Genomic DNA, 26,743 nt, shown 5'->3' with positions numbered 1-26,743 from the left:
ACATGATGACATCACTTATCGGTTCACTTCCTATGATAGGTGTGGAGCTGGTTTGAGGTTCAGCCATCTCTGGGGGACCTGGTATCCTCTGGATGCTGCTGTTCAGAAGAGTTTTATATTCCTCTGTTAACATTTCCTGTATGCCAAGATTCCCCCCAGTAATAAAAGCAGACAGCTGAAATAAATTTGGATAAATAAGGCAAATACAGCGCTTCATCTAGAGGGAAGGATTGGATCCTCCTTTCTGCTACACCCAAAGGGAGAATTCAGGTTGATAAAAAAAAAAACTTTTCACAAAAAATCTGGATTAATGGAGTGCCTAGAAAAATAAAAGCTAAGTAGAGCTATTGGAATGGTAAATCTGCAAATGTGACTGATAGTCTATTTGGCAGTGATGATATATCCCTTCAGCCTGGGAACTAGGAAATCTGACTGACCTGCTCTCTAACATTTGTCCAGAAAATCGAGTCCAGGCAGTCAGCTGCATATTTTCTTTTTTTCAATCAATTTTTTAAATCTTTTTTTTTCCCTGCCTGACACGAGTAAGCTGTTGCCATGGTAGTTCAGATGAAGCAGGAATGATAATTGTTTCACCATAGCAGTGTGTGAATTATTAAAACCTAGAGGGCATGAATGAGCTGAATGAGAAATAGAAAAGCAAAAATGAGACAGAATGAGGACTTATCGTTGTCTGTGCGTTTCATTGGCGGGTTTTTATTAGGTCTTTTTATGACTCTCGAGTCCCACGACAGGGTGGATGAAACAGATGCTGCTGCAATTTGTGAGTGAAGCTCTGAGACTCCAGCCTGTCCTTAGAGTTTTTAAAGGAATATTCAAGAACATTCATGAATAGTGCAAAAGACCAAACAAAGAGAGAGCAGAGGAGAAAAATGGTGGCCGTGCGCCATCAGCTTCACCAACAAATTGTCTCTGTTTGCGAACAAATGAACAAATTACTTTTATCAACTCGCTGGAAGCACCTTCATAAAAAAGTCATGTTCATCCTCTCATAAAGCCAAAAGAATCTGCTCTGTAACTATTTATTTAGGGAAAAATGACACTACAAACTTAACAAAGCAAAGCTGTACATCCAAAACAAAGACTCCATAAAAGACCACATCCAAACTCAGATATCCCCAAAATACACTGAGCAGTAAGTTGACACACACATTTACTGCTGTGGTTGAATAATGGTACAGTAATGTACAGACACTGAAAATATAGGAAATACTGTATAAATAGCACTAGGTGGTCGCACTTGACATTCAAAATCAAACCATTTATTTTCTGTCCAAATATTAAGGATATAACAGAAATGTTCCACTACAGCTCAACATCAACAGATTTCATACAGCCGCTCTGACACAGGCAATAAATTAGAAAAAAATAATGCATCTATCTCCTTCACAAAAAGAACGTGACACAAATAAATCATCAAGATATAAAAATACATATAGTGCTCATCTGTGTGTTTGTGTTCGCATGTACAGGGTCAGCTGGTAGCTTACAGAATGACACCAGCTGACCCTGTACAGACAAAATAAACAAATAATATTTCATCAAGACTACAAGCTCTGAAATTTCGGAATAAAGACCTCAAACCTCGGAACTTGTAGGCAAAATGTAAATTAAATCTATAGTGTAAATAAAATGCTGGAGATGCATTATTCAGATTGTCTTAAGAAAGAAAGTATCATTCCAAAGCGGTCACCACAAAAAGTAAACATCACCAACGTGACTGGGTGAGTGGTTGACTGTGGCAAGAAGACATGAATCCAGCATTCATTTCCATTCAGTACCTCCCACATGTAAGACACCAGCAGGCCTACATGTTGCAGTTACAGCTCCCCACCAGCAGGGTTCTCTACAACTGAGACTCAGCGTAGCCTTCATCCATAGGAGGCCTCTTTTTTAGGCTGTAATACCCATCTTCATCCTCCGAGTCCTGGACAGAGCAGAGAAGGAGACGGTCAGATGAAGCTTCGTACAGAAACACACACACACTTATCCAGACCCAGACACAAAACAACTACACTGGATGATCAATATTTTATAAACCCTCAAGTCCTGTTGTCAGACATACAGGGCATGTAAAATTAAACGTGAAATGGATCTGGCAGACATGTCTCATTAAGTTATTTATGGGCTGGAGGACAGTGTCATATAATGAAACGTTATGTACTGTACCATCAGATATAGGTCACAGCATGAAGTCCCCTTTTCTTTGGCCCCTGGTGGGTGGATGCCGTACTCCTCTCTGATGATGAAGGCAAAATGGACAGCAAAGGTGGTTAGTAATGAAAATAATCACACTCAGAATCAACATGAAAAAGCCTGCCTGTTATATTTTAACACTGCACTGTATATATGCTCTAAATGTAGGCTCATTATTCTTACTGATTAAATACAAAGATATAAATCAAACTGCACGCAGATGTTTAACACTTCTGCATATTAAAAGAATGGTTTAACATTTGGGAAATTTGCTAATTAACTTTCTTGCTGAGAGTTAAATGAGAACACTGATATTTCTCTCATGTAGGGCCAGGCAATATAATGACAGTACATCAATATCATGATTTTGGATATTGTGACATAAGTTTTGTCCTTTCCTTGTTTAAAGCTCAACAGGCTGAAAAAATTACTTCCCGCAATTAAGTGACTCATGTGAGTCAAAGCCCAAATGCAGCTCATCTGAGATCATCACATATAATACTGAGCCCGAGCCTAACCAAGCTGAACCTTCCCAAAAAGGACTATTTGGCCTCTAATCCCTGGGACTCACCGCTGTGTATTTCCCCGTCAGAAGAGCTCTCTGCTCCGGCCGGGAGGAAGTACAGGGACCCTGACACAGAGCCTGGCTGTTCCCTCTCCTTCTCTCCTTGCCTGCACTTTTGAATATATATATTTTTTTTTTTATTAAAGTTTTTTTTTCTCCCCCCGAACAGCTCAAGCCCTACCTGACCAGGCCAATCAGCGCATATTTTCAGCCCGATCTTGGCCTGACATGTCTGACTTTTTGGGTCCCATCGGGCTCAGGTTGAGATTGAAAACTCTGGTAGTTTGTAAATTAAAAACTATAAACTTCTATATAAACAAACTGACTAGTAGCAAGTCGTGCACTCACTGTCGTGAGGTTTTGCAGTAACCGCCAAACGGGCAGTGGAGTCTTGGCGGTACATTTTCTAATAAGCAATCTGTTACTTTTAAAATATTACTGCAACTTTCCCTGTTTCTTTTGTTGCCATTTTGTGTGCATGTTTGTTGAAACAATAAATAACGTCACATGACTGTAGCTGCCTCAGAAGAAGGAGTTGCTGCTCAGTGGCAGAGAGCCAACTGTAGCATGTTTCAACATCTAACTGTGAATTACGGGTTTATTTCGACCAAACCAGAGTTGGTGATTGTTGAAACAGACAAACTGTATGACTATCAAGACTAGCTAAGACGGCTTTAGAGTTTTTTTCTGCTGAGTTTGAATTAAGTCTGTTTTTCGATGAGTTAACAAGGTAATTATGCACAAGTTAGCCATAGTTCTGTAAAAGACAGAAATCTGAATTGATGTATGATTGTATATTCTTCTTTAATAAAGAAAATAGGTGTAAGCTACAGCCCCACTGACATTTCCTTCTGTATTCGTCAAATGACCATGGCAAAAGTTTAATGTCTGTTTCTGTGGTTGTACTATTTCTTGACCAGTCTCTATACTGAGCAGTTGCTGGCTCCAGCTTTATATTTACTGTATACATATGTATACACCATGAGTGGCATCAATCTTCTCATCTATCTGTCAGCAACAAGGTGAATAAGCGTTTCCCAAGATGTAAGATTATTCTTTGGAAAATCTGTTCCATTTCCTGCTTCAGTTTCCTGGTACTTGAGTGCAGTTTACAGGAAACAGAGTCATCTTGTTGTGGTTTTGAGAACTCCAAATGAAGAGAACAATGGGAAGAAAGTGAAAAAGAGATACTGGCAGTGCTGCAGGTTATGCAGAGTACTTCAATAAATACTTTCACTCAATAAATAAGGAAAAAAAAAAGAAAGAAAAAGAGATGATGTAGCCCCAGAATGGTCGGAACAAATAATGATAAACAGACCTTGTTTTTTGAGTTGCTGCTAATTGATTACATAATCCTGTCCATGTTATTTATGCAATCTGTTCAACATGTATTACAGAGTAGCACTGGTTTGTTTAACATTTATATTCCTGTATTACATCAGTCAGAAGAGCAAATACCAGCTCCTGTGTGACTGCAAACCACAGGGAGTAACACTGCCACACAGAAAACAGCCTGCAGATCAGCTAATTACAGACTTTAAAGCTGGGCACCTCACAGATTCACAGCACCTTTCTTTCTGAAATCAGACCTTTATCTTTACCTATCTTCTTGTTTAACCTTCATCAAATTAACGATTCAGAGGCACATATATAACCATCAAAGCCTGCAATGACTACCATTACCCCCAGGAGATCCGCAGCAGGGATTGGCTAAATAAATCCACTCACCCCTCTGTGACCTCTATGGGCGATCTGTAGGCCTTCGATTGGCTGCGCTGCTTCTTGGGACAGAGCATCCGTCCAATCAGAATGAGGGTGATGATGGCGGAGGGGAGGAGGATGAAAGCAAGGAGGACCGCAACGTCAGAGAAGCGAACGCTGGGCGCTGGAGAGGAGGAAGTGAGGTTGTTAGAAACACATTAAGAGGCTGTTTATGACCACACTTACACATGATGTCATGGCACACTTACAAAAGCATTAATTACACAGATATACACTTAACATACACACTACAGCTCATGCAGCATGTGTCACTAAGCACTGGCAGTAAATAACCACTTCTTACCAATTTAATAGTGAAAAATATGTGAACCCATAAAACAAGACAAAACTATCATCAGTCCTGAAAATATACATAATATATATTATTTTATTTCTCCTTAAAATAATAATTTCAACATGAGGGGAAATGTGCTTTTTTGCTCTCTTGTCAAGAGTAATTTATTTATGTCTGTAAAGTAAATATGAGACTGGAGCTAGCAGACTGTTAGCTTAGCTTAGCATATATACTAAAACCAGAGGCTGGCCTGGCTGCGTGAAAAGGTGCTGCCCTTCTAAGGCTCATTAATCAGCACGCTTTATCTTTTATCTTAATTTGTACAAATTCAAACTCAAATTGCTTTAAGAACCTATGTTGTCATTTCACTCTTAATATGATGACAACTATAAATTTAGGTCATAAACATTTAGATCAGTCTGTAATTCCACTACTATCCTCCACTACATCCGTGCCTCTATCCATCTACTGTCTAACACAGCAGAAACAAGCGAAACTGAATGAGCCAGTACTGCGAACATCATGACAGGTTTACATAAACACTAAATAGATGTTTAGATTCGGCTGCTATCTGAAAAATATGTTGCTGGCAGCGGAATTTCTAAACTTCCTCTCCTCAGCCCCGTCTCTGCACATACACAGTATACAATTAATTTTAAGAAAAGCCAAATCGAGACACCTGAGGTAAAATAAGGACAAGCACTGGCAAGGATTAAAAATCACACAAGTATGAGAGGATACATCTGATTATTTATCACAAAATGCATCTAAATGAGGTCACAAGAGGCCAGATTTGACTGCTGTTAAGCTAAGGGCACTCAAGTGTGCACACAGGAGGAGGAAGTCCAAATGCACAAGGCTGAATATCCAGATAAAGAATTCTGATATTGTGTGAAGAAACGGGCCCTGCTTGGTTGTTTTTGCGTGTGTGTGTGCACAATCTTACCCTTTGGTGTGACAGTGAGCACAGTGTGTGAAGTCGGAGACCCGTGGACATCAGGGGGGTTTCTGACGGAGCACGTGTAGGTCCCATTATCTTTCAACGTGGCGTTGACCAACAAAATGGAAGCTTCCCCGCGTGCCGGGATTCCCTCCCACCGAATGCGGCCAGCAAACTGACCGTCATTTGGAGGGAACGCCCGTGAGGAGAAGTGGAAGAACTAGAGAGGGTAAAACAAAAAAAGTATTTGCATGAATCATATAGATGTGTTCAAACAGAGTGTGCCGTGGGAAAGAGTGTAAAGGGGGTGTAAAATCATATCTAATTAGGTCTGTTGGTGCTGGGAGGAAGAAGAAAAAACTAACACAACTGGAAAGGTGAGATTAAAAGGTATAAAAAAGAAGAAGAAACACTGATGCACAGGGACATACTGTGCCTTTCTTATCCACTGTCTCAGACACAAGCAGCACGCTCACCTGGAAAGCAATGCTTCAATTCTGCTGAACTCAGTGATCAGCTCTCTTCTTCAGAGTATTTATAAGAATCATCACTCCTAACTTTAAGTTATCATTTTCCTGCCTGAGGGAAAGTGTCTCGAGCAGCAGGTGGTGGGACAGATGGCGGTGGGACATTTTCTTTTGGCAATATTGTCGATCGCAGAGTGAAGAGAGCTGCCTGTTCAGTCGAAGAAATATGAATAAAAATCTGATCAAGCACAAGGCCAAGAAAATTCACGTGTGTGTGTGAGGCTCTCGCTGAGAGAAAAACTGAACTATAGGTGTCTCCAAATCTGAATTTACCTTTTAATTTAACATTCACCGCGAGTCTGTTTTCAACAGCGAACTCCATCTCGCCGTTACTCCCACGTCAGGCTGACCCAGAGCTCTTCACAACATGACATCTGGAGTATGAGTGTGTTGTGCGTGTGGGTGGAGAGGGGGAATGAAATTTGTGGAAATACTACAGTATGTTTTTCATAGAGTAAACTCAGAGTGAAGAGTTTGTGTTTTAATCAGTTTTATGGCGCACTGGTTAGTCACCAGTAAGCGGTGACGTACATGGAACAAATCTCAAGGTAAAAACACAAAAACATCGACAGGATACTGACAAGTCATTTGTGGAGGTGAACAGAGACAGAGATTGGTTCTGAATTACTTTGCTTTCATCTTTTCTCTATTGTTGTTTTACCCTTTGTTCTATTTCTATACATCTTATTTTTAACAAAACCTGAACGAAAACACTGAGACTAAGAAGAAGAAACAAAAGCAAAAAAAAATCTAATAACTGAAAGTGGAAACAACCCAGGCTTTGAGAACTGAACACTGTATATTATTTCCATTACTATACTAGACTTGCGCCTTCTTGTCCATGTAGGGAGCATGTATGAAGTGGGAGTCCGTGGAGCAGCAGAGGGATCACATCCTGAGGGCAAACTACTTCTGAATCAGATCTCTGATCCAGGCTGTGTACGTTGACCTAACTCGCCCAGCAAATCTCCACGTCTGAGGCCAGAGCGAAACACCATCTTGTGCTCTGTGCTCAGGAAGAGGATCCCTTGAGCTCATCTTTAGTAGCTGCCCAAAGGCCTTTGCGAAAGGCCACAACCACTGGCAGCATAATCAAGTGCTGCAAGCAGCAGCAGAGACGGTAGCCCCAGCCATTACCACCAGCAAACACCATCGCCCAAAGACAATCATAACCTTTGCTAAGGCTGGAAAACATCCCACAACTAAGATCAGCAATTGGCCTCCTTGCCTCCGACTGGCAACTGAGAGCTGATCTTGGCAAGTAGCTGTGGTTTCCAAAAAAAAACAAAAAAAAAAAAACCTCAAGACATGGTCATCTTTTCTGACTCCACCAAACAAGTGATCATGGTAGAACTCACTGTACCCTGGGAAGAGCGCATGGATGAAGCCCAAGAGCGAAAACGTGCCAAGTGCCAGGAGCTGACGGAGCAGTGCGAGAGGCAGGGCTGGAATACCTGCTGTGAGCCTGTGAGGTGGGATGTCGGGGCTTTGCAGGTCGGTCACTCTGCAGAGTCTTCACAAAGCTGGGGATAGTGGGGCTGGTGAAGAAGAGGGCCATCAAGAGTGTCATCAATGCAAGCCGGGGACTGATCACCCCCAGCTGGGTCACCTGGGTGAGGGTGTCTGATGTTTGAAAAGACCCGAAACACCCGATGATCCCAGGATACATCACTGACGATGCATCCAGCACATCCACAGGATGCATTCTATAAGTAGAAATGTATTTTAGTGCACTCTGTCATTCTGTCATTGTGTTGCCTATTTCTCGCCTGAAATGTTTTGAGAAGCTTATTTCGGTGCACTGTTTAACTGTAATTTGAGACTGTTTGTTACCATCTGGCCACCATTTTGTTTCCTATGTCAAAACAGCCTAGTTCACATTACATCACCCACCAGCAGGAGCGTTTATTAGTCAGGTGCAACACAGTGCATTTACGTTTTACCTAAAAAGTCACCAGCAGTCGGCCCAGTGCATTAAATTATTTTTTCTCCGACTCCAGCTGCTGCAAGAGGCAGCAAACATCCTTTCCTTTTTGTAGTTACAATTTACTAATATATGTAAAACTCTCCACAGTATGAACAGTGCTTACATGAGCCTCAAAACCAGACACAACTCAGCCCTGAGCAGAGTGACCGTCCTGTACTGACCAATCAGACTGCAGTGTTCGCAGCTCCACCTTTTAGTACCAGATCTGTGTGCTAGGTACCCCAACAGAGGGGGGACCAAACATGGGAATGATACGGAACGGTTCCATACCATCCACAACTTTCACAGTGAAAACAACAAAAAGTGCAACAAACTGAACTGTACCATGAAACAGGGCTGTAGTTGCAGGCCCCTTTTCTCTGTTTTCTCTGGCCATAAGCACCAATTGCAAAAGTATTTCTGTCTTTGCATAGACAGCCCAGTTTTATGAAAAGAGCAGTAAAATACATCTTTTAGTGGTTTTCAAACTTCACCCACTCGAATGGTAAAAAAGGACAAAACTTGTTACAGGAGCACAAAAGAAACTTTTACATTAGAATAAAGAAATACTCATGCATCATAAGAGCCTGGTCATTACTCTCCCCACTACGCCTTGCACTGAGCTGGTTGAGTCAGATAAGGAACATGAAGACCTCAACAGGCTTTTAGATTATTTGCAGGATAAGATCAGAGCTGCATGGCCTTCATCTGTGCTCTCAAAGCACAGCAAAAAGGAGTTATTGATTTCCTCTGAAAAACACTATGGATGTTTTTGCATTCAGCCAATTCATGCCGCTCCTTTCATATTAGACCTAAAGCGCTCTATTTTAAACACACAAGTGAAAAAAACAAATGCAAAGCGGTGCATCGTGGGTGCACAGACTGTGTGGGCATCTCTGCTATTTTGGTTCATGCAGGTGGAGCAGCACAAAGGGCTGGGTGAAGGTGACTATAGATCAGGGGGTGTTGACTACAGTCAATCAGTCACATGACTGGTCTCATTGCTCTGAAACAGCCATGCCAATTACAGTGACACATGATGCGGCTCATTAAAGGAAAAATAGGCTTCTCCATGAAATAATGTTCCTATCTGGATGGAGCGACACGATGCGAACACACAGCACAACAAATCTGCAGCTGGAGGAAGATGGCGTGTTTTTTTTAGGAGGTAAGTAATGCAATGATGATAGAGGGAAACCATAAAAAAAAAAATTGTCTGGTGAAGCATTTCTGATTGCATCAACACAATGCTATGTCAGACATAATTCTTCTGTATTTCACACTGTAAATTGTTACATCATATATTTTAAAATGTGACACAGCAGCATTTGCTTTATAATGCAGTCCAACAATAAAACATTTTAGGAATGAAAAGTCGGCTGTATGGCTTATAATTAATGAGCTCAAGTAATCCAAGGTCTCTCCCATAAATGGGTAGAGCACTGAGCAATAACCCACCAGATATGTTTGCAGAGGTGTGTGTGATTGTTCTGTAGCAGCAATGTCATCTGCACAGTGGACACAGTCTGTAATGGCTCTGCACTCTGGTGCGGCACTTCTCCAATTGCATGCTGCAGATTTGTCAACATATGTTACCCGCTGCCTTCAGATGGCTGCAGGGATTTGATGAACTGAAGGAGAAGCATTTGATACAGTATAAATCAGATGTGGACAACAGACTCACTCAAGTTAATTTGTAGACAAATGCAGACTCATTTACAGACGTTCCTGCATCATCCACATTAAAGGTTCTGTTCTTTTAACACATCTAATGCTTGAAGAGTGTTTAATTGTAATTGTTTATTTACATTTTAATTTTTGCCTTATGTCTCTGCATTTGCTCAAAGTATTCACTTTGTTTTTGTTGACAAAATCACCATAGTTGAAGCTAAGTGACATCACAACAAAGAGATGTGGGTCTGAAACATCTTTTCTCAGATTCATTTCTTTTTTACCAAAATACCAACTAGTATCTTTGCGCTGCCTCATTTGAATGAACCTCCCACCAGTTTGCACCTCTCCTCCTGCTTGTGCACTGGGCACTCTGCACTGTGGACCAAAACACCACACAGACGGGCAAAGCAAATTTCAAGGTCAGAAAAATAAACGGTCGGGGCCTTAAGTGTTCTAAAAGGCACAAAGCCACTCTAGTGAAGGGAAACAACATCAGCTTATAGTATAATAATGCTTTTTCACTCTCCCACCCTCGTATCAACAAGTGATGTGGGTCCTGGGTGTTTGTCTAAATCCACAACCATGGGCAGCACACAGAAAGCATACACCATTCACAATGCCCCAACATCACAATCAATAGGTTTTGCAATGACATGTTTCAGACATTGGGGACCAACGCTTTCAGGTAATATAGATCAAATCAATATAGGTAACAGACTGACAGGATGTACCACATCTGGAACTGAGGTGAGTAGAGCAGCTGAGCCTCTCCAAGACCCTAATTTAAAACATTATTCTTTGCTCAGGTTTAAAATCAGTTCCTCTAAAATGCTTTCATTATGAAGTCCATGTTTTTCAGTGTTTCCTCATAAAAATTTAGATGGCACTCAGACGAGGGAATATCTCTGTCAATGCCATGCCCAGTGTTTAAACAACTGCCAAGTTAATCAATTCTTCTTCGCCCTATATTCAAGCTTTCCAAGTCTCATGCAATTAAATACACGCAATAAATCAGTTCAATTTTGGCAAGAATTCCTACAGATCCAAAATAAATAAACAGTATAGGCCTCACAAGCTTCCAAATCCCAATTTGCAAGAAAAAAAAAACACTATCGAGCACTCCATTTCTGTACTACACTGTACACAAATCACATTAACAACTAAAAGTATCACCCATAGCAATAATAAGAACTATACATGATGTACAAAGACTGTCAACAGAGCATACTGACACAAGGAAAGAATGTATTTACAGTATGTTCTATACTGTATATGGAAAATGTCTGTACATTAAAATATGAAGAAAAACAAGTATAACCGCCCTGCGGCTGTATGCCTCCGTGCACCAGTCAAGTTTCTGTTAAAGTTTACATATACGTCTGTGAAAACATTGATGCTTCACAAACATCTTTCTGCCAGCAGCACAGAAGATCTATTCTCCTGACACCTGAAGTTTTGTTTGGTATGCATTTTTAATTTCTCCTAGTTATTTGGAATCAGTAGGACCCAACAAGTATAAAAAAACTAAACACTGTCAATGCTAACTAAGTACCAATGTCCTCAAACGAGACGATAATAAAGTCCCAATGTCTTCAACCAAGTATTTCCTAATTAAAGCGATAGCGCACCCAAAAATGAAAATCCACCCATTATCTACTCACCCATATGCCGAGGGAGGCTCAGGTGAAGTTTTAGAGTCCTCACATCACTTGCGGAGATCCAAGGGGAGAGGGGGTAGCACCAAAACTCCTAATGGAGGCTGACGGCGCCCCAGATTCAAACATCCAAAAACACATAATTGAAACCACAAAATATCTCCATACTGCTCGTCCGTAGTGATCCAAGTGTCATGAAGCCCTGATGTAAAAAGTTGTTTGGAAAAACGTCATTTGAACTCTGCTTTTAGCCTCATTGTAGCCTGTAGCTCTAACTGCTTCTCTGTGCACCGCGCTCACGTGTGCGCGTTTGTTTTTGGACGTTTGAATCTTGGGCGCCATAAGCCTCCATTAGGTGCAGTTGTGTTGCTACCCCCTCTCCCCTTGGATCTCCGCAAGTGATGTGAGGACTCTAAAACTTCACCTGAGCCTCCCTCGGCATACGGGTGAGTAGATAATGGCTCAATTTTCATTTTTGGGTGAACTATCCCTTTAATAGTGTCTTAGCTTGTTACTGTTGCTTAAATTGGTCAAATTTGTTGTCATATCTACTAACTAACTCTAACTACAAAGTCACATGATGCAGCTCGCGGTGCAACCTGAACACATCGTCAGTGATGCACCTGGGGTTATCAGGTGTTTCAGGTCTTAACATCTAGGGATCTCATAGGGATATCACCTAGGGATGATCAGGGCCCAACTTGTGGCCAGGTAGCTCATTTGGCCACTCATCAAACCCCTCTTAATCCAAAACCAACAGGAAGCCTTTTCAGCAGCTTCCAAGATGTTCGTGATGGCTCTTCATCAATGCTGTCGGCAGGTCCCTAAGAGTCCCAGGACCAGGTGTAGAGATCACTCTGCCAAGCCTCTGCAAACCACTTCGACAGGCTCACAGCAGGCCTTACAACCCTGCCTTCGGCACTCTGCCACCAGAGATGCATATTTGGCTCTCTTTCTCTCTTGAGCCTCTTCCATCCTGTCTTCCCAGGGGACAGATCACTCCAGCAACACTACTTGCTTGGTTGCCTCAGACATCAAGATTATCATAAATAAACCAGTTTCAACCATAAAATGTGATCAGGTTTTGGACCTTGTCCCCTTATTCGTCAGGATCGGCTACAGACTGACTTGGCAGAGATGGCTGCCACCTTGTTTTTACATGGATTAGTGTATGCTGGCTAATCATTCAAGGACTTGATGGCACAAAAAAGAGTCTGCAAACGAGGACTACAGGTCTGCGATAAGTAGAATGAAGTATAAGGTCAAGTAAACCCAAAATGTGATGTCCTCATGAGGACACAGAGTCTAAGGAGGATACACAATCAGCATAGTTTCAAGATTAGTGTAATCAATTCAGTATCTGACCAAATGTCTCACCTTCTGTTTCTGAGATAAGATGTTCAGTAACGACCAGAAAAAACTTTTATACAGAACATTGTGATGTCACAGTGGAGCTGACCTTTGACCTGTGACCATCAAAATCTTATCAGTTCACTGTAGAGTCCAAGGGGACGTTTGTGCCAAATTTGAAGACATTTCCTTAAGTTGTTCTTGAGATATCGTATTCACAAGATCCGGACAGACTGGCTGACAACCCGAAAACGTAATGCCTCTGGCTACAGCTATCGCCGGCCCGGAGGCATAATATATTCAGACATCTATCTTATTTAAAATTTGTCAAATCTGTCTTGTTCAGTATCTGTAAAAATGTTTTATAGAGCAGTTTAACATGTAACAGTACAGCCTTAATCATGATCATGCAAAAAATGTATGCCTACTGTGAAGGGAGTACTTTTAATGCCTACAGGTTTACACACCAGGAAGAGTGTAAACATGGATAACTGTGTATGGCTTTTCAATAAACTGAGCCCCCCAAAAAAGCAAACACTGAGTCACCTGAACAATCACTGACACTGATAGAGTTTTATGGTTTTACAGCAGTGTGTCTATCAGCTGGGTCTGTCTGAGGACTCTGATTGCGCGCCTGGCTGATCATTTGAGGACTTGGCAGAGCGCAGCCTACATAAGAGCAGCTTGAAGCCACTGCCTACGTAAGAGTCTGCTCAGTCTGGATACAAAGATTAGACCCGATGATCCTTTTAAACTCCTGAGAAATGAACGCGGCCAAGGATGCTGGATTGTTTTCAACTCTTATACAAATCTATATGATGATCGAAACAAAAGCTTCCACTGACTTAACAAATTTAAAAACTGTGTCTAAGTGAAGTTTTAGATCATCTTAATAGATTAATTTTTAGCATTATTCAGCAGAATTCAATCGCCAAGTTCTCCAATTACCATCAGCTTTCACAGATATTTGACTGAACATTCAGCCTCTCTCCACTCCAATCTACAAAATTAATTCTCATCAGGACTGAGGTAATTATGCAAGTCACTGAAGCACTGCAGCAATTCAGATTGACACTAAAGCTTTGGCTGCAAAATTATATTTTCTGATGGAGCTTTTCACATGCTTATTCATGGTCTTTCCCAGTGTGATATACGACTGGGGACACACAGGCCAATAAAGGAGCCAAAACTGCTAATGAAATTGGATGGAAAGTAAATGAAGGCTTAGAAATAGAAATTAAAAACCCCCAGACTTGGTTCCATCTATGGGCCGCATCAGAAAACTGCCACACATTATTTATCTGTGATAAAGAGAACAAACTAGTTGGGCTGGGTCGAAGGAAATACAGGCACTGGTGGAGCTTTTCTCTAAGCCAGCACCTGGCACACCTTTTTAATAATACCTGTGCAGTTCATGACATAATACCACGTTATCTGCTGACTGACACACACGTGCATACTCACTCTCACACCCTGTCAATGAGTTGTAGTTCTTCTCCTCCCCCTACACACTTTCAGCCCAGACAACTACATCCTAATGACTAAACCAACAGCACTCCATATCAGCGGAGCCACAAAACATTAGCCTCCACTTAACTCTGAGTGCTCCTATAGGAAATGATGGCATATAAGGTTGCAGCTACCACACTATGGATTCCAATGGTCCAAATGCAATTACATAGAACCACACTTGATGGCTATCCTCAAGTACAAATGGAACTGCTTAAATTATGTGGTGGATTTTTAGTGGATTGGTCACTGAAACTGAACCCGGAGTGTGCAAGGTTGGAGGACTGAGTGCAGTTATGGGTGGAGATGGAAACATCTGAACGCATTTCGAACAAGACCACAAGACCACAGCAGAGGAAGGCGTATTATGGGAGCTGACCAGCCGGGGTTTCCTGGGGAAGCCTTCAGAAGACACAAAGGCTGGGCTGGAATGTGGACGGCTAAAAATCTGGACATTACTTTAACAGTGAGGCTGATAATTCAAACTTATCGGTACGCACGGTATCTGCACTGAAACTGAGACTGAGCCAAGTTTGCTTCAGGATGCAGGTTTACATGAAGGTTCAGATATCAAGAGCAGTCAAGCTGGTCAAGAATGCAAATAAAGCAGCCAGATATTCAAACAAGTCGTGTTTGTACAGAGTGAGCAATGGAAGTCACATACCCATACAAAGAACATGGTATGTAGGTTGCTTTGAGGTTAAATGGAAACAACTTCGAGGAGACTTAAGTTCTGCACACATTTTCAAGTAATAAAAAGTTTAATTAACAATTGCTTTTAATTATTTTTAAACAGTCTGCAGATTATTTTCTTCATTCTCGACTAATTATTTAGTGAATAAAATGACGGAAAATATGTGTTTACAGTCACAGGTTTAAACTATTAATATCAGCATAGGAGCCATGAATTAATTTAGGTGGTCTGAGTTTGGTTCACTTCAAGTCTGAGGTGCCGTTCACTTCACCTGTGCCTGTCAACACAAAGCGCTCCAGGTTCTCTTTGCCATTGTATTTAGCCCTTTAGATCACATGCTATTGCACTGGGACACTAGGAAAAAGAGGCAAAACCATGTTGGCCTGTAACGCTTGCAAGAACTCAGGGCAAGGAGTAGTTCGGTCCACGGAAGATACTGAATATCTCCAGAAGTAGAATGCTACATCCAATGGCAACAGTCTACAGCACAGGGGCGAGGGGCTTTATAACCACACTGCAGTGCAACGTCCTTTGAGCTCCAAGTTATGTGGATTTGTTTTGTATTACCTACTGCATATAATCTAAGGGGTAAGAGGAAAAGGTTACATATTTAAAGCATGAAGTAATGTCTTAAGTAAGCTGTGCATCATTATTATCATTAATCTTTTGCTATGTATTTTATTATTCATATATTTAGCATGTTTTGTGGCCTTTGCTTTACCGTCCATCCATTTTCAACCACTTAAACGAAGTCGGGTCGTGGGGCACAGTTTCCAGCATACGTACATTTGTGAGGATATAAGTGTATATAATGTCTAATATATGGGGGATTTTTGTTATACTCTTTGGATCATGTCTTGTGTGTCAGACAGAGACAAAAAAATGATAAAAATAATAAAGCTAAAGGTCAGAAAATAGCACAAAATGTCAATCACCATTTCCCAAAGTGGAAAGTAATGTCTTCAAATGTCTTGTCTCTGTGACCTACTGTCCAAAATCCCAAAAATGTTCAGCTCACTGTCATAGTGCGCAACTAAAACCAGCAAATCCTCGCACTTAACAAGCTTGTGGCAGTGATTTTTTGTCATTTTTGCTCAAAATATGAGGCCTTTGCTTTTCTGTAATGTAATTTTACTTATGTGTGCATTTGTGCGGATATATGCGTATATATAATGTCTGGGAATTTTGTTTTACTTTTTGGATCATGTCTTGTATGTTAGACAGAGATAAAAAGAACAAAAAAAAAGAGGAAAAGGTCAGAAAATAGCACAAAATGTCAACCACCGTTTCCCAAGGCACAATGTACTATCTTCAAATGTCTTGTTTTCGTCTGGACAACAGTCCAACATCCAAAAACATTCAGTTCACTGTCATAATGGGCAACTAAAACCAGCACATACTCACATTTCACAGGCTGGTGGCAGTGATTATTTTGTCATTTTTGCTTAAAGACTGACGATAAATTTGGTGCGTCGGTAGCATAGTGGATAGTGCCGGTGCCCCATGTACAGAGGCAATACCTCGCTGCAGCAGTCGCAGGTTCGACTCTAGCTTGCAACCCTTTGCTGCATGTCAACCCCCACTCTCTCTCTCTCTCTCATTTCAATCTGTCCTGTCCATTAAAGGCAAAAAGCCCCCCCGCCCCCCCCAAAAAAAGATTACTGTCAAAATAAATTAATCAGCTAATCAGCTCTGCTCTGTAATCGAGTGCAGCCACAGAAATAAATGTTCATTCGTTTGTTCAACATTATTTTAATAAATGTATACTCACTGTCAGTGGCGGCCCTCCACTCTGGGGCCTATAAGACCAGTCAACACTCATCTTACTGGTCGGCCTACTGGTGGAAGTGAAAGTACAGGACAATGTGACGATATCCCCTTTAGATGCATGGAGCTCTGGTGGGGTATTCACTGTGATGGAGGAGACTAGGGAAGGGCCTGGAGGTGAAAGGACAGAAAGGAGGAGCAGAAAAAAAAGATGACACAGTGACACAGAGGTGAAACAGGAAACAATGTGAAAAGAGCAGATTTACACGTTTCAGAAGAATGAAGAAAAGGAGTGGTGGAAAAAAAACAAAGAGAAAGTAGGACACACTGTGAGTGACTTTTACTCACTTACTGTAAGCAAAATAGTGAATAAACAACCTGATAGCATCAACGCTTACACTGCGGTGGCAAGAAAGTGTCAGCACAGCAAATTCCTCCTGATAGACGCTGAACTGAGACACAGTCTCGTAAAAGTTTCTCACCAGCCTTTCTTGTTGTATCTGACAGACTTGCTGCACATCTGTCTGTCAGGGGGCCTTCAACATGCAGATAAAGCTATGTCCCTGTGTCTCTAACTGTGTTTTCATTTTTATCACTTCACTCAGAATGCCAGGGGAGGCCTGCCAGAGTAGTATCTGCAACAATGATACTGAAGAGCTGAATTTTCTGCTTCTGTTGAGAGAGAACCTGAAAATAAGTTGTGGCATTGAGTCATTAATACGCTGTTTTTCACTGATAAATGTTGAGTTGAGTTCATTTTCTTAGAAGGCAAGGAAGTCAGGACGGCTGACATCACAACCAACAAACTAACAAAGATAAATTCTAGGGCTGCCCCCTAATAGTCAACCAAATGTTACTTGACCAGAAAGGTCATTAGTCGGCAAGATTTCGTTGGTCGCTTATTTACAAAAAAAGCAGTTAAAGACACGGCATGTGTACGGCCCCTAATTTCCAGGGCTGGTACCTGCGGTTATTCCACAGGCTAGTTAATAACATGTCAGGCAGGAAATCCAAAGTGTGGGATCATTTTGAGAAGGTGAAGGACGAACCCAAGGTGATATGTAAACTCATCTTCATTGGTCGACTACAAACATGACGTATCATCTGAAACATGGAAGTAGCTACATGCCCATTAGCCCACAGCGTCATTAACAGGCGGCTCGCTCAGTGTGTGACGTGCACTTGGAGATAAAATATAGGCCTATATTAATGAAGGTTCATTAGTACGGTTTTGTATTTCTCTGTAATGTAGCACAGTGTTAACAATGTTACTGATACTATTCTTTCTCACACCTTCAACTCAAACCATTGTGTTGCCCAAAATATAAAATTTAATAATCAAATTAATATCGTAACCATGCGGGCGACTAGTTGACTAATGGCCTGAAATGATCACTATTGGCTGACTAGAAAATTTCATTGTCAAGGCAATCATAAGTGCTGTATTGTAGGCAACTGGACTTGCTTGTGTTTCTTGAAGACATTTTGCCTCTCACCCAAAAAGCTTCTTTGGTTGAACTGAAGAAGCTTCTTGGATGAGAGGTCCAGTTGCCTCCGATACAGCACTTATGATTACCATGACCTGGATGACTGAGAATCTACACTTGAATTCTTAGTGAAGGGCAGTCCTAATATAGTACAAAAAATCTGTACCAACTATTGGGCCAATCCAACCAGCTATTTCCCTGAATAAGTGAAGGCTGTGACGTGCTGGTGGCGCTAGAGGAAAAGCTGGAAGATCACCAAAGTCATTGGACTTTATCACCTTAGGACCTTTAATATCTTTAGCAAATTTACAGCGATTCATCCAATAGTTAATAAGATATTTTAATCTGGATCAAAGTGGTGGACCAACTGACACTGGCATCCCTAGAGACACACAGCTAGCATGGCTAAAAAACAAAGGTACTATCATAACATATCACTGCCTGTTGTCTGTGTTGTTTGTAAAATGTGTGTCAAAATGGATGCCTCGTCTACCTCTACAAACCTAACCTAAACCTAAACCTGTCACCCTGACCTTTAACATGAACCTATTCCGCAAAAAAATGGCTACATTTGTATGTCAACACCCCATTACTGACATTAATGCACAGTCAAAATGAAACAGTCCTCCATTTCAAAGCAAAGGCCTCAAACCGCCTTTCCTCCGAGGACGAAGCAAGAGCAAAAAGCTCAGCTATCAGCCAAAATATCAGAAGGACACCACTGTTTCCATCCGAGACCACAAAAGCTACGATAAGGACAAAGTTTATCTTACACTACAAAGTGTACAAGATATCATGCGATCAGCCCGATTCATCTACAAAAGACCCCAGGGTGAGCGAGTCGACAACACGAACAAAGCTATCTCCTCATAAAAGTTGAAAATCAAGCAGAGGAGCCTTGAAAGCGGAACCACTCTTGAACTTGAAGACATGACAGTGCCAATCTTGTAATTAGTGACGGGATAGGAAAGCTGGCAGCTCATCAGTGGTCACGTTGACACCTAGTCAGAACAAAGACAGCATCACATTGCCATAGCTTCCTAGCTGTCTTCATGTGACCCTGGCAGGAGAAACTGTGGGCAAGTATTTGTCAAATAAACACAAACCAAAGTGATACTAAAGCTTCATGTTGCCTGTGTTCTTAGACACACAGTAGCCATCGCTGCACACATCTTTCATTTCTATTCCTGCTAAAACAAGTCAGATGATTTCAGAGTGAGGCAAACAAGCGCCTGCAGTTCAGAGCCATGTTTGTAATGTAATTGGCAGAAGGACAGTGCTCTTAACTCACTGCATACCAGTTGTCAGATTCCCTCCGAGCCTGGCTTCTTACACTGGCCTGCTCCTGAATCCACAGTGGCAGCAAGCATAACATCTAAGATGAAGATTTAAATGGACTATTTTGACTTCTACTCACTAAACTAAATCAGTAAGTGACAGGCATGTAAGACAGAGTGTGCCTGGGGTAGAGTTCACTACAGTTTCACAATAATGTTCTTACTGGAGGTCTGTGTTTGGTGTGTGTCCATGTTAAAGGCAAGATTAAAGCATAAGGCTGCCTGTCTGAAGCAGGGAACTGCCTTTAAAACCTATTAATCAAACATGGGAAGTCTTATCATGGCGTTTGATGGTGTTTGCAAAGCACTTCTCACGCAGGCCTTCAAACGAAACGTGGACCACTATAAAAAGTTTGTAAACGTTACTCGAAGTTAACCTTATTATTATGCCAAAATAGTCCGGTTGTTGCTACCAGCAGTGGCAGAGCTACTACAACACACATTAATCTACACGTACAGAGTTTGTCTGTGCAGTAGTGTTGAGACACAGCGACGTGTAAGCGCAGCTCCGTGTACTCACCGAAACAGCCGACCAAACACAGCACCAAGAGCGCATTCACCGCGATGTTCCCCGGACCAGGTCGACGCATTTTAACATGTGAAAACTGGTTCACTCGCATGATGATAAAAAAAAAATGTCGAAGTTGCGTCAAAGCTCTGAAAACATTCCGTCCATTATCTGTGTTGTCATGACTCAGTGTCTCCGTTGCGCCTGCACACTGCGGGCTGACCCTCCTACCTGACAAACAGGTGTATCAGGAAGTGGCTGCTGGATCACCGGGAGTTAAAACAACATGTTAATTATAAGCTTAAATGAAGGGAGGATAAAAGTAGGATTATGTAGTGACTGTACAGTGTGTTTATAAATCTGCAATCTGATATTCTAACAACTGTCAGTGTTAGGGAGCTGACGCCTACATATCAGTTTAGTAGGATAGTTTAATCACATTTTCCAGGAGCTTGCTGGTTGTAACTTACCCCTCTGCCATTTTTGTGTAGTTTACTACTAAAACTATAAACTGTTGGCCAGTAAAGGAAAGGACTAACTTATTTTATTTTATTATTATTATTTATTAATTTTGCAACTGCCAATTTTGCCATTAATTTTGCTATAATCAAACCCTCTGACCACAATTAGTCATAACTATGTATTATTGCTATTTATTAACAAATGTAAAATCTTCAGAGAAGTTGTTGAGTGTTATTTTAGATGTTACTTGGACAACTGAGTAATCCTGATTGGTGCAATACCCCCACCTGGACTCCGGTTACTGGAAGGTATTGGTATTTTACCATGAATAGTTTGGTATTTTATTCATTTTGGTTTATGACCTGTAATCAAAATGGGCAATAAACTTAATAAAATAATAAATAAACTTCATAAAGTTTCCTTTTTTAAAAAAAAAAAAAAAAAATTTACTGGCATGCTAGCTTTTTTAGATTTTTTTTTAAAAAACATATTTTTTTCTGTGTATATTTGTACTTATATTTTGTTAAGATTTCATATAACATCCAGCTGCATTGTCAATCTGGTTTTTTTTTTCTTTTTGCTGGCATGCTGGCTTTTTTCATTTTTTTTTTTTAAATATTTATATTTTTTTATGTTTATATTTGTACTTATATTTTTTTAAGACTTCATATGACATGCAGCTGCATTGTCAATTTGATTATTTTTTGCTGGCATTTTTGTTTTGTTTTTTTAATATTTACATATTTATTCTTATGTTTTTATGAATATATTTTTATATTTATCACGTATCATGTACAGCTGCATTGTCAATTTATTTATTTATTTTTTTTTTTTTAACAACTTTCTCTGGGTCACTTTAGTTAACCAAGCTAGATTTCTCCCCAGGGTAGTTTTGCTTTCAATGCAGCTTCTCCAGCACTGCAGCTATTTTAATATCCCACTGCAAGATGGGTCTAGTACAGAGACACTTTAAGTTACCAGCCATAAAAATTATATTAAAAATTATATTTCTGGAAGGGACTGGAGTGTAACAATGGGCTACCACATGTCACCTGATGACATATAATCATAAAAATAATAGTAATAATGATATAGACTCCTTCTCTTGAGCATAAATAGATAGATATATCCCTATGTATGATTTCAACTATGAAGATACTGTCAGTCAGCTAAACAGTTTAAATCCTTGCTGATGCACATCTTTAAGACAAGCATGGACTGTGCAGCCAAAATAAAACCCCATTAAAATATAACACATTCTCTTTGCACATCTCTGTCCCCCTCACATGACCCCTCTGTGTGGAGGCCTGAGGCCCAGTGCTACTATTATCTCCCCAGACAGCTTCTGTATAAAGCTGCGGATACTCTTATGGGACTCCCCTGCTATTTCTAGGCATATTACTCCACTATCCCTGTCCCCGATCTCCTGTCTTTACTGTTGTAATTATCTCTAATGGGAGAAGGTATTTGTTTTTCTAGCCTTTGCTGCTTCAGTCTCACTCTGGTGTAATGCTTTATCTCTCTGCGACATGTTTACACAGAGTCCTTTTGAAGTTGTTTTAATGCCTCTATTTGGTCTGGATTGTCAGTCACATCTTTACATCCATCTGGTCCGCCAGAAGTGCTTCCTCCGTCCTGACAACAGGGATGCTGCAGTCGTGTTGCATAACCTCATTTCACGACACATCAGAGGAGATCGAGTGAGAGCAGCATCCTCTGTTACTCTGGGCCTTGCGCCTTCAAATCCACTCTATGTGTCAGATGTGTACCATATTCTGACTCAGTGTTTGACAGACTTACAACCTTTATAGCTGCATGTTTTATTTGGAGTTAAATACATAACAACATGGGCGAAGCAAATAATCCTGTGTGCTCTGAAAAAACTAATCATACAGCAAAAACTAATTTGATGTGGAGTTAATGACTGAGGAAAATGCTTATTCCTCATGTTAAACATTGCACCCTTTCTTGATTAAAAATGAAAAAGCAGCTAGAGGCTATCCATTAACTGTGAAAATAAGGGTTGTCATACAATAAACAGAAGCTGCTCTGCGTGAATTACCGCAGAACTAATTTCTAATTTATCGTCAACCATGTGAAAATAATTCCTGCGAGGAAGGGCCAGGGCAGCGAGATTCAGGTGTAATAAAGATGAAATGTGGGTAAAAATTACTGTGGGTCTCCAGAAGCAATGTTTTATCACTGTTTACCTTCACACAGCAATTTCTTCATGGACAGGCCCAGCAGCATTTTTGCTTCACGCTCTTACCTGGCTGTACTTTGTGTTTGTGTTCCCTGCTAAATCCAAATTCACTGCAAATCTCTGTGGATGTAGAAAGAGTCAAGCACAGGTTTGTTCCATCCTGCACCCATTCACAAGCACAGTGTCTGGACTGTATCTGTTAACTGTATTATGTAACAGTTCCCACACTGAAGCAGGGATACCACTTTGTTTTTTGAATAGATGCTGAGTGAAAGGACTTACCTTACCTGGGAGCACTCACAACTTCTGCGGGCCACTGTGTTGTGACTTATATTATATAATCTGCATTAGTTTGATGGAGACTCCCCATCCTCTGTTGGAGGATAAAGTTATGCGTCTTATCTGGGTGCTTTCACACACACACACACACACACACACATTGCATTGTGTTATGTCTTGTGTGTGTGAATACAGGGGGCTCTCTGTCTGGTTACAGTCCAGTGGTCTCGGTTTCAGCTGAAATCGTCTCGACCACAATGAAGGCTCTCCCCACCTACTGGATTTCTGGCGACTCTGGTCAACAAGAGGCCTGTTCTTCTGTTGTCAGCACTGGAGAGGACTAATAAAGGTGATTTAAATTGTTGGGGCCAGACGGTGTATGTAACCATTATCCTTCAGCCCCAAAATGTGAGAGTCCTTCTGTCTTTTCATCGCTTTATATTCACTCTATGCACTGACGAAAAGTTGCATCTGCTACACTCCACTAGAGAAACTTTTCTCAGGGCTGTCACAAACAAGTATGACAGCAGTACTCATTAACAGCTATAGGAGGCCTACTCTATACAGTACACCGAGGGAAATAAAGCTGACTCTCCACCTTAGAGTGAATGGATTAGTTACTGTATAGTCTGAGTGCATACACTGTAGGTGTGTGTATGTGTGTGGGTACAAGTGGAGAGCTACTGCCATCAATATAAGTCACAGTGCGACATTCAGCCACACAGTTACCATTGAGGTGATTCGTTTTCTCTTTCCGCAACCTGCCGTGCCAAGCCCGTATGTGTGTGTGAGAGTGTGTCTAAGTATGTGTGAAGGAATTTAGTACCTCTCCGCATTGCCGTGCCAGGTACAACCCATCCTAAGGTGTGGAATGCAGACTGAGGAGCGATAGAGAGATGAAGCAAGACAGAAACCAAAGTGGGAGAGAGTGAGAAAGACAACTTCCTTCTTTGGTGAAAGAGTGCACACATTGTTTTCCTTCCTGCCTTTATCAAACAAACTCCACATAGGATTGTTTTTATAAAAGTGATTTACGTGTGTTGCAGTAAATGTGGTGGAGAATGACTTATTCAATGAGTCACAGACAAGGAATGGTTACACCTCTCCCAAGAGCTTGGCTTGTCGAGGCAACAGACAGATATTGATATCCAAAACAATGTCTGGATTCAATATTCAATATGTTTCTCTTTTTATCCATGAGCCGGAGGAGGTGGAGGCGTTGGGAACAATTCATATCTGCCTAGTGTTCCAGGTGTTTGCTCAACAGCTCCGACGGTTTTATTTATTTCCTTTTCTTTCACTGCTTTCCAACATTTGCCTTTTGGCAACCACCAGAGAACGGGCATGGGCTTGCAGCACATGGATGTGGTTTTGTTTGTCTGGATAATAGTGGTGGAATGTAATTTAGGACATTTACTCAAGTATTGTACTTACACAAAAAAATCTCAAGTACTTTCTCTTTACTTAAGTACGTTGATCTCATGCCACTGTCTACTTCTACTCTAATACACTTCAGATATACTGTACTTTTAAGTCCATTGTAATGATTTGATAACTTAAATTACAAGATTCCTCACAAATGAAGATCTTTGCATGCAAACCATAGGAAAATATACACTCACCAGCCACTTTATTAAGTACACTTGTTTGACTGCTTGTTACCGCAAAAAGCTAATCATGTGACAGCAGCTCAATGCATTAAGACAAGTAGACATGGTGAAGACGACCTACTGAAGTTCAAACCGAGCTTCAGAATGAGGAGGAAAGTTGATTTAAGTGACTTTGAACGTGGCATGGTTGTTGGTGCCAAACGGGCTGGTCTGAGTATTTACTGGGATTTTCACACACAACCATCTCTAGGGTTTACAGCGGATGGTCCCAAAAAGAGACCAGACTGGTTCAAGATGATAGAAAGGCAACGGGAAGTCAAATAACCACTGGTTACAACCAAGGTCTGCAGAAGACCATCTCTGAACCAACAACACGTCCAACCTTGAAGCAGATGGGCTACAGCAGCAGAAGACCACACCAGGTGCCACTCCTGTCAGCTAACAACAGGAAACTGAGGCTACAGTTCACACAGGCTCACCAAAACTGGACAATAGAAGATTGGAAAAACGTTGCCTGGTCTGATGAGTCTGGATTTCTGCTGCCACATTCAGATGGTAGGGTCAGAATTTGGTGTAAACAACATGAAAGCATGGATCCATCCTGCCTTGTATCAATGGTTCAGGCTGCTGCTGGTGGTGTAATGGTGTGGGGGAGATTTTCTTAGTACCAGCTGAGCATGGTTTAAACACCACAGCCTACCTGAGTACTGTTGCTGACCGTGTCCATCCCTTTATGACCACAGTGTACCCATCTTCTGATGGCTACTTCCTGCAGGATAACGCACCATGTCACAAAGCTCAAATCATCTCAAACTGGTTTCTTGAACATGACAATGAGCTCACTGTACTCCAATGGCCTCCACAGTCACCAGATCTCAGTCCAATAGAGCACCTTTGGGATGTGGTGGAACGGGAGATTCTCATCATGGATGTGCAGCCGACAAATCTGCAGCAACTGTGTGATGTCATCATGTCAGTATGGACCAAAATCTCTGAGGAATGTTTCCAGCACCTTGTTGAATCTATGCCATGAAGAGTTAGGGCAGTTCTGAAGGTGAAAGGGGTCCAACCTGGTACTAGCAAGGTGTACCTAATAAAGAGGTTTTTAAAGTGTGGTAATAGTACTGTTATTCAAGTAAAGCATTTGAATTCATCCTCCAGCACTGCTGTGTGCAGAGTGTGATAGTAATAATGATAGCAACAATCAGGAAAACAGTCACTCAAAATATAAAGTGGCTTTTTTTTCCATGATGCTGTCACAGGAGAAAATGGCATATCTGATTTTTCTGACAATGGGTGGTTGTTGAGCATTGATGCAAAAATCTGAAGATAAGATAGCTGAAAGATGTTCTCATATCAAATTCTTTTCCAGGCCATGCTGGAAAAATCTTTGACACATTACTTCTACCAAATGGTAATTTACCACGCGTGATTGTCTTGTTGTTTCTGAGCACGACAAACTCTAATAATTGCCTATAAAATAAACCCTGAACACCCACAATTAATTACTGAAGTGGCAGGATTATTTGGAGGCCAAAGTCTGAGCTCTTGGAGAGTCATCAACAGACGCTTTGGTGATTCAAACGAGATTATCAAGAGACGCCATTGTTGTTTTATCAGTTCAACACCAGTGGCCTTTCTCTTCAACAAAATGTAATTATTTAGCTTGGATAAACAGACTGTGTCTCCCGCCCACCCGTCCCTCTCTTTTTAGTTGTTAGTCAACCATGCTCTGCCCCCGACTACACACTCACACACACACACTTCACGTCTGTCAGTCAGTAACTAAAGCTGCACCCACCAGGGACAGACTTTGATCAATGCTCACAAATAGGCCCACAAACACACACAGGCACACACACACAAGCGCACACACACAAAGATATAGAGTAACGTATTCATAGTCATGAACAATCTCATCCAACAAACAAGCAAACCCA

At 41.2% G+C, this 26,743-nt stretch overlaps 1 protein-coding gene across 1 annotated transcript; it reads right to left on the bottom strand.

Annotated features, from left to right (window-relative positions):
- Positions 1-1,258: 1,258 nt before the first annotated feature.
- mpzl3 (myelin protein zero-like 3) lies at positions 1,259-20,496 on the bottom strand. Its single transcript, XM_049575620.1, has 6 exons — positions 20,262-20,496; positions 16,922-17,088; positions 5,782-5,995; positions 4,508-4,664; positions 2,188-2,257; positions 1,259-1,945 (listed from the first exon to the last, which is right to left on the bottom strand). The coding sequence occupies exons 1-6, from the start codon at positions 20,359-20,361 to the stop codon at positions 1,865-1,867; spliced, it is 789 nt and encodes a 262-aa protein (XP_049431577.1). The 5' UTR covers positions 20,362-20,496; the 3' UTR covers positions 1,259-1,864.
- Between the last annotated feature and the right edge of the window lie 6,247 nt (positions 20,497-26,743).

The sequence above is a fragment of the Epinephelus fuscoguttatus genome, linkage group LG5, assembly GCF_011397635.1.
Source record: "Epinephelus fuscoguttatus linkage group LG5, E.fuscoguttatus.final_Chr_v1".
Lineage (NCBI taxonomy): Eukaryota > Metazoa > Chordata > Actinopteri > Perciformes > Serranidae > Epinephelus > Epinephelus fuscoguttatus.
Note: the sequence above shows the minus strand (reverse complement) of the source record. Positions and strands in the feature narration are given on the sequence as shown.